The 13,761-nt window shown below is 43.3% G+C and overlaps 1 protein-coding gene across 1 annotated transcript; it reads right to left on the reverse strand.

Moving 5' to 3' along the window:
- Positions 1 to 3,031: 3,031 nt before the first annotated feature.
- On the reverse strand, positions 3,032 to 11,889 carry LOC139669471 (cathepsin E-like). Its single transcript, XM_071549963.1, has 9 exons — positions 11,785 to 11,889; positions 11,437 to 11,614; positions 9,701 to 9,818; positions 9,069 to 9,187; positions 8,406 to 8,605; positions 7,655 to 7,777; positions 6,631 to 6,775; positions 4,268 to 4,366; positions 3,032 to 4,177 (listed from the first exon to the last, which is right to left on the reverse strand). Exons 1-9 carry the CDS (start codon positions 11,838 to 11,840, stop codon positions 4,001 to 4,003), a joined length of 1,215 nt encoding a protein of 404 aa, XP_071406064.1. The 5' UTR covers positions 11,841 to 11,889; the 3' UTR covers positions 3,032 to 4,000.
- Positions 11,890 to 13,761: the final 1,872 nt, after the last annotated feature.

Here is a 13,761-nt window from a genome sequence, read left to right on the forward strand (position 1 = left end):
AGCCTGCCCCACTCCTGCTGAAGCTATGCCACCATAGTGAAAAAATAAAAGGATTAAATGTCTAATTTCATTAAGAAAAATGGAAGAGGCAAAACTGCTGATGAGCTAGGCATGGGAGGTCTCAGTCTTGGTCTTTGCTCCCTGGAGCACTGTATGTGGCATAGCCAGTGGCTGTTTATTGTAAAATGAGGCTCCCACCTGGCCTTCCCAGAGATTACAGGGCTGCAGCACTCTCTCAAGAGGTGATGGAGCTGCAGGAGCAACTGAGCTTAGGGCTCCACTCTTTGGGAGATCTTCAGATGGAAGTGTACAGGCTGCAGTCATCCCAGGCAGACAACAAAATGGCCCAAGACTGCCCGCAAAATTGCTCTCCACTTCTTTACCTTGCCCCCATTCCCATGCTTCTGAGACTTACTACACACATTCTCCATCAATTGATTAGGTGGCGGCTGCTGCTCCAGGGGTGGCCAAGCAACCTCCCTAAAATTCCTGGTAGTGGCCTGGCCTTTCAGCTGTCACTCCTGCAAGATGTCTGAAAGCAGGCCAGGAGAACAGCAGCAGCTCCTTGTTTTTAGCTCTCACTCACATTTACAAAAACATAGTCCAGAGTATGTCACCAGCATTCTCCCATGAGTAAGTATCCAAGTAGGTGGTCTCACCAGAAAAGGGAAATACAAGGTAGCTCAGGGGCTGGAAAGAACAGAGAGAAGGGGAGACACAGAAAATTATGGGTCTGCAACAGCCAGCAAAGGCAGTATGCACTGTATGGACAGCAAGTCCACCCAGCTCTCTTGCCCAGAAGGTTGCACTTCAGACAATAAAGCAGCATCTCTGCCAGGGTAACTGTAGCCCCAGTGGCTTCTGAGAGTCTTTAGAATTCCATGAAGTTGGAAAGGGAATAAACAGACCTGCCTGCTACTGCTCCTATGGTCAACAACTTAGGTGAGGAGCCCTTCCAGCAGGTTATCACATTCAGGAGGACTCTGCTATCTTATCTGCATAGGCTTTGAACGAAAATCAACTACCCTCCCCATTTCTACTTCTTCCAGCTTTGTTTTAGTCTGGGAATCATCTCCTACTGATGCACATTAGGTATGGTCTGAGCAGAGCCACCCTCTCAAATCCTTCGAAGACACTTAGAAAAGCACATGGATCCCCATCAGTTTAGGAAGCAGAGGGAACCTGGCCCAAGGAAGAGCTGTTTCAACTTATATTATTGGAATTCTAGGTATGCAGAAAAACCAAGCGCAGATTTCCCAGGGACCTACAGAGGCACATCTTCACACCATGAGGTGAGGTGACACTGGTGTCTGACAGCAGCTTAGTGCAGTTTGATCACACTTTGAAATAATGCGTTCTGGTGCATCTTCACTCTTGCCCCTCCTCAGCGAGTCCTCAGGCAAATCAAGTTGCTATGGTCAAGTTTGACCAACAAAATTAGAAACTCTGTGAAGTGAAATTATATTGAAATAAACAGCAGCTTAGCCTAGGAGTCTGATCTTCTGAATGGTCTTTACTGGGCAATACTCAGCTTCTGGAAGCATCTCCTCTTTCCTCCCAGTTCACTGATTCTTCTTGCAACCCAGCTTCTGGAGGCATCAGTTCTTTCCTCCTGATTCCCTACTTCTTCTTGTAGCTGAAGCCATACTTTTCCATTCAATATTTTCTCAATTTAATTACACCTGCAACTGTCAAGGAACTTCATTTACCAATGAGATTAACTTAAACAAATGGTAAATTTGTTTTTAAGGATACCCAGACAGCTCCAGCAACACAGCTAGAAACAAAGTAGAAGTAATTGCTGCTCTCTTCTGTAGCACTTTGTTAAAGTCACTAGAGCGACACAAGTTTCTGGGGAGTTTAGCCATACACAGTGCATAGAAGGTTTTGCAGCAGCTGTGAAGAAAATCTGGCCCATTATCAAGCCTTTTCCTTACATTACATAAGCTTGAGGAACTGTGCTTCCCACTGTAAGGAATTCAAGGCAGAAACTGGAGATGATTGTCAAGTGTCCACTATGAATCTGAACTGAGAGTCCAGTCCCATCACATCTCCTCACTCTAATCCTTCACACAGCTTCCACCAGGGTTTAAGGTGTTGGAGCAAAGTGCTCTTCCTCCTCAATCCAGACATCAGCATGTTTCATCCCAGCACTACTAAGTGTGACAGAGCCTTCCTAGCTTCTCATCATTCAGCTCTGCTTACCTTCCATCATCTTCTCAACCTGGCCACTGCCTGGTATGCACACTGCTGCTTTCCACCAGGAAATTATACGCCTCTCCCACTCACTCTGCCAGCACTCCCTGGCCCTTCAACCGTGTTCATTCTTTGATGAAGGCTAAAGGTGGCCACACAGAAGCCATTAGGTAGATAAAAGCTTTAGTTAAGTCCTACAAAGGGGTCTGCTAGACATGCAGATACATGTTAAATTAGGAATGACAGCTCTGAACTCATGCAATCCAATCTGCAATAAACAATTAGCATTTCACATGGTGGGCCAGCTCCAGGTTGGCTATAATATTCTGTTTATTGCTTGTAAAGAAGCTAGTGCTGGGATGAGCTACCAGAAAAAATCCTCTCCTCATTTAATCTGTTATCTCACTTTTGCAAACATCTGTGGGCTCTGATTTGTATCAAATTATCTTTTGGGATTATATGCTCTCTTAAGCACTTCTCTCAGTAAACTATTTGCCTTAGCATGGTAAATGGACTATTTTAGCAAACACAACAGTCTACAATTCATGTTCGCAGGTACAAGCAATGTGAAATTATTGCATGAATAAATGCACTTTGAGAAACACATTGTCCTGATTGTATTGAACTCTCACATCACATCTTTCCCCTCCAGGACACAGAGCAACCTGAATTTTCAATTGCTGTTACACCTTCTCCTCCCTTTCCTCTCCAGCACTGGAACCACTGTGAGGAAACAAAAATGTAACTGAAACAGCACTAAGACCAAAGCAGATTTTGCTTGGTTAAGTTTTATTCATGTTTACTGATGCAGTATCAGCTTTAGCAATCCAAACAAACACTCCAATGGGTATAATTCCTATGAATCTTCTTTTGCCAAATCAGTGCAGCTACCTGCGGCTGTTTCACCTGAAACTGCTGCCACTGCTGACGAGAAGTGGCTGAGCAAGGGGCAATAGATGTCTAGTGCTGGTGCATTGGTACCATAATTCATCTGAGGTGAAGGGAACTGTGCTATGCCTTTGCATGGGCTGTGGTCTGGGCTTTGTCATGTGAATAGATGCTGCTCCAGCTGCTCACATTGCCAAGGGGCAGAGGTGTCAGATGCTAAAAGCAGCATCTGACCTAAGACATATATGTTAAATGCTGAGACCCAAAAGAGGAATAGAAAAATATCAATCAACAACAAATTCAAGGGAAAAAGCAGGTTTGAGTGATGGTGTAAGGAGCAGGAAATTATGTGCAAGGAAAAGTAGTGAAAATTAGTGGTCACATAGACAGACAGCAGTCAAATTCCCCTTACATAAGCTAGTTGGAGCAAGCTAATTTAAAGAGAATTTTCATGGCACTAAGGAAACAAAGCTGAACAAAACCCAAACCATGGAAAATAAGGAGGAAAAAGAAAGATGTAGGAAATTAAGTGGAAACTAGAAAACAAGAAGGAAAAAAAGATAGCCAGACTAGGTAGGACTATGATTAGTTACCCCCACTTCTAACTTCTATCTTGTCAGCCTGGCACCATTCAGCATTTTTATTCTTCTTGATCTTTTTCAAATCTGAGTGGTGAGCTGTTTCCCCTTTATCATGAGAGCTGTGGTGCCCATCAGTTACTCAGGAAAAATTGTTTCTTGGTTGTAAACACATAGATACTGAACCAAACAAAGGTAACTGCAAAGTCCTTAAAACCTGGAGGGGGACAACACAATACACATTTAAGGCCCAAAGTTTCAGTAAAAGCTCTTCTTCACACACTGTTGAAGATCATTACATTAACATTTGAGTTAAGGCAGAATAAATGCTGTTATGACTAGTAATCCTTCCTGTGAACAGCTTTTGCAAATCCCACTCTGTCATTTCCACGGTCAAAAATGCAGTAAAATGCAGACATGAAGACATCTCCTAAAATCCAGAGTGGGCCAGTGCGAGTGGGGATGTCGAGAGCCTGAAAGCCGCTTATGCAGAAAGTTTGGTCATCAAGAGACTCCTGGAAGGGAAAGCATGTCCTTGTGGCATCCTACTCCAGCCCCAGTTCAGGCAGCAAGGAACAGGGAGCAGGGAGGCTGAAAATACACACCTTTAGGATGTATTGCTCTGCTGTCAGTTTGTACTCGTGGTGTCCAATTGTGAAGCTTATGTGAGGCAAGCTTGACAATCTTCTGCAGTCTACAAGAAACTGTATGCAATGCACTGATTGAGACGGGACCAGTTTATTTTTTTTTTAAATATTGCCCTTTCACTTTAAGACTTTTGAAGCAGGTAATAGTGAATTTACTACACAGAAACAGCACCAGGCTGTCTTACAGGCCAACACTGCCCTCCAGCTTCCCAGTTCCTTTACTTGGTCAAACCAGCAGCCCAGACCACTGCACCAAAGCCCCTAAGGACCCAGGGCCGATGAAAATCCTTGCAAGTCCCAAAAGGAAGGAGGTGAAGGGGACTCTGATGCCCTCCCTGTACCACTTGGAAGGAAAACTGAGTGCATGAGCCCCAGCAAGTCTACATGAGCAAGGTCTACTGAGCAAAGTCCACCAATGGTCTGGCCTCGACTGGGTAGAAGGAGCTGCCTCCAGCCACAGAGGGAGCACCCTGTGGCTGCATTTCACCCCAGGTCCTCCCATAACACCATCACTTTAGGGGAAAAAACCTAGTGAGGAACACAGCACTTTATACTTATACTCTGCTCTAGAGTGGGATTTAAAGAGCGGAACTAAACCCTGTTATGGACATTAATTTCCATAAATAATCCATTCACTTACAGTAACACAGAGGATCATTTCCTGGCCTTTGTAGTTATTTCATGAAATAACTGGTGTGTTAAATGGCACTGCAGAATGCTCTAAGTCTCACAGGGATCTTTGCTATAAACTGTAGTGTTTAAACTCATTGCTTTAGAGGCTTCCAAGAGGGAAGAATCTGCTTTTTTGCTGTTTTTCAATTTGCTTTATAAAAACATAACTCTAAATCTTGCATACACTTACCAGGTGTCATACCATTACAACAAAATAAACCATGGGAAACAGAGGACAAAGGTAAAAAAGGTAGTATAATGGTTTGTAGGATACAAGAAACAAGACATAATTCTATTACACAGCTAGTACATCCAGAGAAAATTAATCCTTGCTGGAAAGAGGTAAAAGTTCTTGTAAAATCACTGATGGATACACTCACTTTTACCGGGATAAATTTGAGCCAATATACTCTGCCTGTGTGTCATAGCCAAAAAATCAGGATATTTTTTGTGGAATCTGAGATGCTGAATGAGTGTTTTTACATCAGCACTGGAGTATATACACTTACACTTCAACAACCTGTTCCTTGTTTATATTATGCTACCATACATACATTGGAAATACATATTTTATCTATATTCATTAGTGTGTACCATTATAAAATCAACATGTTATCTTTGGCATGTATCTGAAAATTTGAACAAAATCAAAATTAAAGGTTTAATTGAGAAAGAATCAGGAGCTTCAGGAGTTACACAGATGTCACTGGAGTCCTCCTCTTACAAAGTGAGGCAGAGTCCACTTTTGTCTTTGCTCTTTGTCCAGTGCACTGGGCAACTGTAATACTCTTAATTTTCTTCCAAGAGCATTTTTGGGTCAGGATGAAGACAAATGCAGTTAACAGAAGCCAAATGTGGAGGCTTTGCTTGGAGCACTGGAGCTGTGGCAACATGCTAGTGATCTGTGGGAGTCAGCCAACGGCCAGCAATAAGGCACAGCAGAATTAAGCTGCTCTTTCCTTGAAGGCAGGGAGGGGAAGGAATGGTGGGGAGCACCAGCAAAAGGGATGCAGAAGAGAGCAGCAGAGAAAGAGGAAAACCAGCAAGGGATCAGAGGAATAAGATTCAGCAGGAAGAATAAGAGACAGCAAGGCTTATCCTGCACCCCATGACTCATCTGCCAGGAGCCAGTGTTGTGACACTGGTGTGCATCCCTCCCAGGAGCCCTGCACAACAACACCTGCTCCATGGCAGGCTGACAATGAGAGGTCCTGACAGTGAAGCCACTGTGGGGCTGTCATTATAATACCGCTCCCTTTCCAGTTGATGCTGACATGGCTGGTCACCAGCACCAAACACCTCCTGGCTTGGGAGAGCCAACATCTTTAACTGGGGACATTCCAAATCCTCTGATCTTCCAAAAGAATTATCCCTCATGCAGAGTACAGATCGATTCCTCTATTCACTATTTCCTAGCACACCAGTTCTGAGAATGGGAGAGGAGGTGAATGTTTGGGAGGAGGCCTGAGGCAGCAAGGCAGATAGGTCAAAACCAGCTTGGCTCTGAGTTCAGTGCTGTCCTGGAAACAAGGCTTTCACTGAGGATTGCCTAAGCAATTATTCTGGTTATTTTCCCACCCTATAGGCTCTTTGCCCCCAGTACCAGTTTCTCTTCCGGTCTGGCTGTTTTCTATCTGTCCAGTTTTTACCTCTCCAGCATTTGATGGACTTGCCCCAATATACTCCTGTAATCGCCTGATTTGTGAAGAGGGGCCGGTGATGAGAGAAGTGCCTGAATCAACGATGGCTTCACAGCCATGGGAGCAAAATGCCACCCGGCCCTGGATCTTTATACTGCAAGTGAAAAACAAGCATCTTTAAGCAAATGGCATATACACTGTGACTGAAATGCATTATTACTAGCTAAAGTACCAGACTACAGATTGAAGTTACACCGAAGGAACAAGTGACAGGGCAACAGGAAATGGCCTCAAATTGCACCAGGGTAGGTTTAGATTGGCTATTAGGAAAAGTTTCTTCACAGAAAAGGTTGTAAAGCATTGGAATAGGCTGTTCAGGGAAGTGGTCACCATCCCTGGGAGTGTTCAAAAGACATGTAGATATGGCACTTGAGGACATGGTTTAGTGTTGCACTTGGTGGTGGTGCTAGGTTGACAGCTGGACTTGATGATTTTGGAGGTCTTTTCTACCCTTAATGATTCTATGATTAAAACTAGTTGCCAAGCTTTGCTAAAGACAGGAGTGCCTGTTCATCTACTTTTCTCTCTAGGGACTCCTACAGCTCTAATTATTTGCTGCCTGCTGATGAATTTGTCCTCACCCACAGGTATGTGTTCTCATCAATTTAGGTAACATGCTCAAGAAAGAATAAAGGAACACTGACTGCTTTGACCAAAGTCAGAAGGAAATATGAGAGTGGGACCCAGAGCTGGATACAGTTTCTGGGTGCCTCAACGTCTTAACTGAACAGTCCACCAAAACTCAACTTGACCACAGGTTTCTCATATTAAAACACACTAACATGTTCTCCCAGAAACCAGCTACCCATGTCACAGTGTATTTAAAAAGCTAAAAAACCCAGGCTCATCCTGGTGAACCCCCTCTCTGAGAGGGGTCTGAGTCCTCTGCATCTGCATCACTAGGTGTTTCTGTCTCTGAAGGTTTTGCCTGGAGAGGCAAATTTCAGCAGGTTTTTGATACATACATACATACTTGCGCACATGTATTTGCCAGTAGCTTTTCTCGGTGACTGGGACCCAGTGGATTGAACCTTTGTAAAGAGAATGGTCTATTCCTCCTAGAATCAACTCACCACCATTCTCAGTGTCATCTCCTCTGAAAGCAAAACACAGGTTAACACAGACATGGGAGTGTGCCAGCACGCACCAATGAGATTACACTTAAAAAGCAAAAGACAAATCACAGCCCTTTCTAAATTCAAATATTGATGGCTGAAAGGGATTATTCCTAAATTATCCCTGCATATGTCCCAAACAATATCTGAGAAGACTTATTGTAGACTGCCAAGGTAGGCATGAGGAGCAGGTTGAGCCAGTTGCTGCTCTCACCTCAGAATAAACACTCAAGCAACTGGTGGAGTTGTGGCTAGGTCCAGAGTAGGGAACAACATTTTTCTGCAGTGTGGCTACTTGGGTGTAGGACAGCAGTTCTCTTCATCTCCTTGGGCCAGAAGGAAACCTCTGGTGAGTCTGAGCTGGGAGCTTTTCTTTCCTTTATGACCAGCTCAACAAGAATAAATCTCTGTCCAAAAAGTCATGGTCATCCCCATAAGATCTTTTCATGCAATATTTTTCAGTGTCAAACTGAAAAGAATCCAATGCCAAGAACCAAAAAAAGGGGTAATTACTTATGAGAGTTGAAGATTTATAGAGATATACAGTTTTTCTACCAACAATTAAAACAGTTTTACTTCTTTTTTGGCAGTGTCTTTTTAAAGACTGACCTTTTCAGATAGAAGGAGAAGACTGGCTCCTCTACCAGGTTCTGGTTCATGATGCTGTCAAACACAGGCAGAGCATTGCCCACTGATAAGGAGGGATAGCCTAAGCCCAGCACACCATCAAAGTGGGCAAGGACAAAAGTTGCTCCTGGCTCAAACACTGACTCGCCAAAGTCCTGTCCCTTGATGGAGATGTTACTTATCTGTTTGGTTAAAAATAAATAAATAAATAATCTATGAAAATTTTGAAAACAATTACAATATCAATTACAAGAAATTAGCCACATTTCAGTTCCATATCAAAGAATTCATTCCGTTTATAAAACCTGGATATCTTTGTGTGACTTGCATCAATATAGCAGGTGCCCATTTGGCAGGTAGGCTGCACCAATTCCTTAGAATGCCTTAATTATGTGGCTGCTTGTTCATAGACCCAGAACAGACAAAGAGCCAAGAAGACAAACAGAAATGAACATAAAATCTCAGGGATTTGCCTTGGTAGCCCAAAGCTGAAGCAGCACCTGCACCTCTCAATACATGGCTAGGTGGGACCTCACCCTGCCCTTGCCTAAACCAGACTAGATTTTCCAAGTCAAGGCCAGTATCAGAACTGCCCTGGAAATTGTTGGCCTGGAGGGCTGACACCCATTTTTGGTGGATGCTCACCTGCAGCGTGTCTTTGCCAGCAATGCCCAGAAGCTGTCCCGAGCCATACTGCAAGGAGAAGGCTTCCCCTCCATGCTCATATGAATCCGACTTGAAGGACTTAAATTTCTGGTGCACCCCTACAGAAAACAAATTACATCTTCGCACTGAGAGGGGGTCCCAGCCATGCACCTGATCCCCACTGCAGAACCAGATGAGATGTAGGAGAGACAGATTTCTGCTTTTCTTATGAGAAAAGCGTTGATTGAAATAGTGCAGGCACCTCACTTCCCTGGCAGGGCATACCTATTTTTCTGTACCTGAGAGGTTATTTTGCATTTTAAAGACAAATTAAAACAAAAATGGGCATTTCCACCACTTTTGGCAGCTCTCCCAGGTCTATTTTTATGCCTTTTATATCAGGCATCTCGTGGTGTTAAGGGACACTTGGTAGCTGCAGCTGGCACCTGCTCTGTTTGTGGGATGACATGAGGGGCAGAGACAGAGGAGAAAACCAGGGAGAGGACAGCAGCCCAAAGAGATGCTCTAAATTCTTTTCTTCCAAGTCCCCACTGCAGGCGAATTCCTTGGGAAAGGAGAAGTGGTCAAGGTACCCAAGACATGAGGAGCATAAGGAGAATGATGGTTCTTACTGCACGCCTCGCTGATGCAATAAGCTGAAGGGACCCAGAAATTGGAGGAGCCGGTGTCAAACACGACGGTGAAGCTCTGGGGTGGAGTGCCGACATTCACCACTCCATAGTACTGCGCCTGGGGGAGGAACAGCCCGTCAGCCCCAGCGGCCTCCACAGAGCTGCTCCTGGGGAAGAGGTACACGTGGGAGCATCACACAATGTTTCTCAGGGGATTCTGCGCAATTTCATTGCAACATAAATGCACACCACAGGGAAGCGTGTCTGGTTCCACAAGTGGCTCCAGGCAGCAGATTTCACCCCAGCTGAAAGCACAATGGTCAGGCATTTTTGAAGCCTTTTGAAGCAAATATTGAGTTCCCTGTGGAGTCAACAAATCCTCTTGCACTGGCTTCAGAGGTGGCAAGGTCACCCCCAAGATGAAGCTGTCACATGACCACACAGTCTTTCAGGCTGTTTCTTACTGATGTCAGTAAGAAATCAGTGTTGTAAAGTCAGCACAACCTGCCTCTGCTGGCTTCAGAGGGCTCCAGCTGGTGGCACGCACACTGTCGTATGTGGCTGGCCTTTTTGTTTTGTAGTTAGCAGCTACTAGCAAGTCAAAAAGTATTGTGTTGCACAAACTGTTCCTGATGTACTGAACAAAGTTCATCCAGTGGATGAAGAAACCACTGACCATCACTGGATACCAGTTGCGACTGAAACTGTGAACATGTGAATGATGGAGTGCAGTGCTTATCCACATCCCATATGCAAGTGTCTAAGTGCTCCTATCTGGCCCTGGAAGAGCACTTCACCATCAAGAGACCTATTTTTAGGAAGAGGCATTTCTGGAATTCAACTACAGATAGAAAAGCAATAGCTAGTGCCAAGCTTTGTGCAGCAATACAAATATTTGAATATGTACCTTTAAGTGCATACTTGTTAGTTAATACACTGAAGTTTCTGACCCCACAGTTTACAATCTGAATGAGATAATCTTGAAAAGGCAAGCAAGCATGCCATTCAAGAGAATATCCAGTTACACAGCAGGATTTTATTCCCTCCTGTATTAAACAAACCTTAATCCATGAATCTGTAAATTGAGGCAATTCTGAGGAATGTTCAGTGAAAAACAAACAAACAAACAACAAATCCCAGAAAAAAATCACAAACACACTTCAATAGAACCTTCACAAAACTGTTCTAGTGCTACTTGGACATGCTAGTCTCCAGAATTAAATTCCAGGGATAAAATCAGAAAAATAAAAAACTCTACGTAGGTCTTAGTTACCACTGACTCCGTGAGATCAAATAAATGAGATGTGGCAATTTTTTTATAACACACAAACCTCCAAGTTTCTGATAAATAGAATATGACTAAATGAAAGAATCAGATTCTGCTATGAAACACCCAATAGTTTACCAAGACTGATAGAGTAAACCCCACTATTTCTTTGGGGACCTAGCCAAGTTCAATACAGATCTATAAAAAAATAGAACTAGTCATAGGACAACCACTGCTAGACTACATCAGCTTTCTACCCAGGTCCCAAGCTTCCCTAGATCTAGATATACTTTATTTTGCAGACTGAAAAACTGATTTTTTATGATCTAATATTTATAGCACAGAGCATAAAGACACCTCAAGCCCTATAATTTCATTGTGAGAGTAGATTTGGAATGTGCTGGGGAAAAAAATCTGCCTTCAACAGAATAATGAGTCCTAATAGTTGCATTACCAAAACTGTACTTACATTCATGTAATCATACAGCCTTTCTGAAGCAGTTCCTACCGATAAAGCAATATCTGCAGGGAAGCAATGCAGGTACCTCCGGACAAAAACATCAGGGTGGTGATTCCTCAAAAATTCCTCTAATTCTCCTTTTTCCTTCAGCTGTTTCTTGATAGATTTGAATCGAATCAGAGGGACTCTATGCAAATAAAATAAGGACACAAAAAATAACTGGTTCTTCCTTCTAGAACTCTCATATTCTCTCTTTTAAAAAAAATGTTTCTTTTTGAGACCTCAAATAGCACCAAGCACAGTCCCCCGGGAAGCCAGCTGAGACATGCATTAGCCATGCCAGATGTGTTTTCTTACCGTTCCATGGCCATGATGAATGGGATGGAAACCACAGCCAACAGAATCACCCTCATGGCTTCCAGTGGTTCAGAGTCTAATGACACTCCTTTGCTCAGAAGTCCCTTTTTTATGGCCTGTTGTCAGCAGAGGGCCATTCGCCAGGTCAATCAGTTGCAGGAGGTCAGTGCTTTGGCAGAAAACCAATTAATTTACCCTCAGACTAACTGCGGGATTGTGCAAATAGTGGTGTCCAGTGCAGCTACTCAGACACAGATAACCAGAGCACAGCCGAGACCAAACAGACATTTTAATAGCAATCCATAATGTCTTTTATATACCTATAATGCATGGGGTGAGCTTGGCTTCTGTTATGTGGGAAAGAGGAAGCAGTCCAAGGACTTGCTGCTTTTCAAGCTAGATTTAGTGAGAAGTCCCTTGGAAGCAATCAGCAAAGAGAAAGAGCACATAACATATAACCATTTCTCTTTTGCATGGAGACATTTCAGCAGGGCTGAGCAGATAGGCATTTGATGGGCCTGTGACAAGTCAGCCCCCAACAGCTGACATTTAATTCCCTTTTTATGGGAGAACTCCAGTCTAAATATGATGTGAGTGCCACCCCAGAAAATGGGTCTTCAAAGTAAAAAACATGACAACCTGCAACATACAGTAATAAATGGCCAGTAGTTTTGCACAGCTTTCAGCAAGCCATTTGAAGTGCACTCTCAAATTTATTTTCCTGAGAATTTCTTGAGGTGTCAGGCTCCCACCCCTGCCTGACACTTGGGCTCAAGACAAGCCTTCAAAAAAATAACAGTGTAAAAAAAGAGACACTGACCTGGCAGAGTACACCCCTAAACCCATTAACTGCCTAGGAGGAAGCTCAGCACTGTCTCCAATTTACTTTCCAGACTTTTTGAATGTTTCCTCTGCACAAGAAAGTGCATTAAGTAACCACATGCTGAAGCTGAGCATATATTAAAGCTAAATTTGAATAATCAGCCATTTTTGCTCAAAAGACTATGGTAGCATGCTCAGAAAAGACCAGCAACACTTTTTCCCAGGCAACACACCATTTCTTTAAAATAAACTGCTCATCATGTGAAGGTGAAGTGGAACTAGATAATCCGCCCAAAAGAGAGTGAATGTGAGACAGTGCATAACAAAGAGTGAATGTCAAGAACATGGAGGAGGTAGGAGTCATCATCTGCTCTGGCTCAGTCAAGAAAAAGCAGCGGAAAAACTCAAACACATGGTGTTTGTGAGAAAAGACAGGGTCTAAATGTCTGTCACAGGCTTTAAAGAAACACAAAGCAAACCATTATCAGTATATACTAAAGTTCTTAAGAATTGTTCCTTCTAGTTTCTTTGTTATGTCAGACTGATTGGGAAGGGGCATAAGAGCCACAAAATCAGTAAGTTTAGAGCTCTATTCATTAGTACCCAAGATTTTGAAGTACATAGTTTCCTTTTTCTAACATACGTCCAAAATTGTGAGGGCTAAACAAACTCAGCAAAGGCTGAGCCTGGTGTCACCACACAGCTGTGTGCAGAGCTTTGGATCTGAAAAGGCACCAGCATCGCTATTATGATAGTTTGTTTCAAAAACTAATAGATTCTCAAAAATGCATATTGAATTCCATTTCACTGTGATTTTTTTTCCCAGTCATCTGGCTCTGGGTAATGTTCTCCATGTCTTCTGGACTCAGAGGTTTTACACAAGTTACCATTTTCTGTCCCAGTCATCCATCCCAGCCATTGATCTGCAGAAGCTGGATACCGGACATGAGATTGGTGAGAAAAGATGTGGCCATTTGTGAACTTCCAGAAATCAAAGGCACTCCAATTGCCACCTGATGCACAGCAAGCAGATGTCATGCCCTCGGGTAGGGCAGTCTTGCTTTGACTAGAGTAAGATAATGTCTGTGCTGAGTGGCTTTATCACCTGAACTTTTCCTCAAATGCCACAAATGCTTGTGGGAAGTCATTAATGTT

The sequence above is a fragment of the Pithys albifrons genome, chromosome 3 (assembly GCF_047495875.1).
Source record: "Pithys albifrons albifrons isolate INPA30051 chromosome 3, PitAlb_v1, whole genome shotgun sequence".
Taxonomy (NCBI): domain Eukaryota; kingdom Metazoa; phylum Chordata; class Aves; order Passeriformes; family Thamnophilidae; genus Pithys; species Pithys albifrons.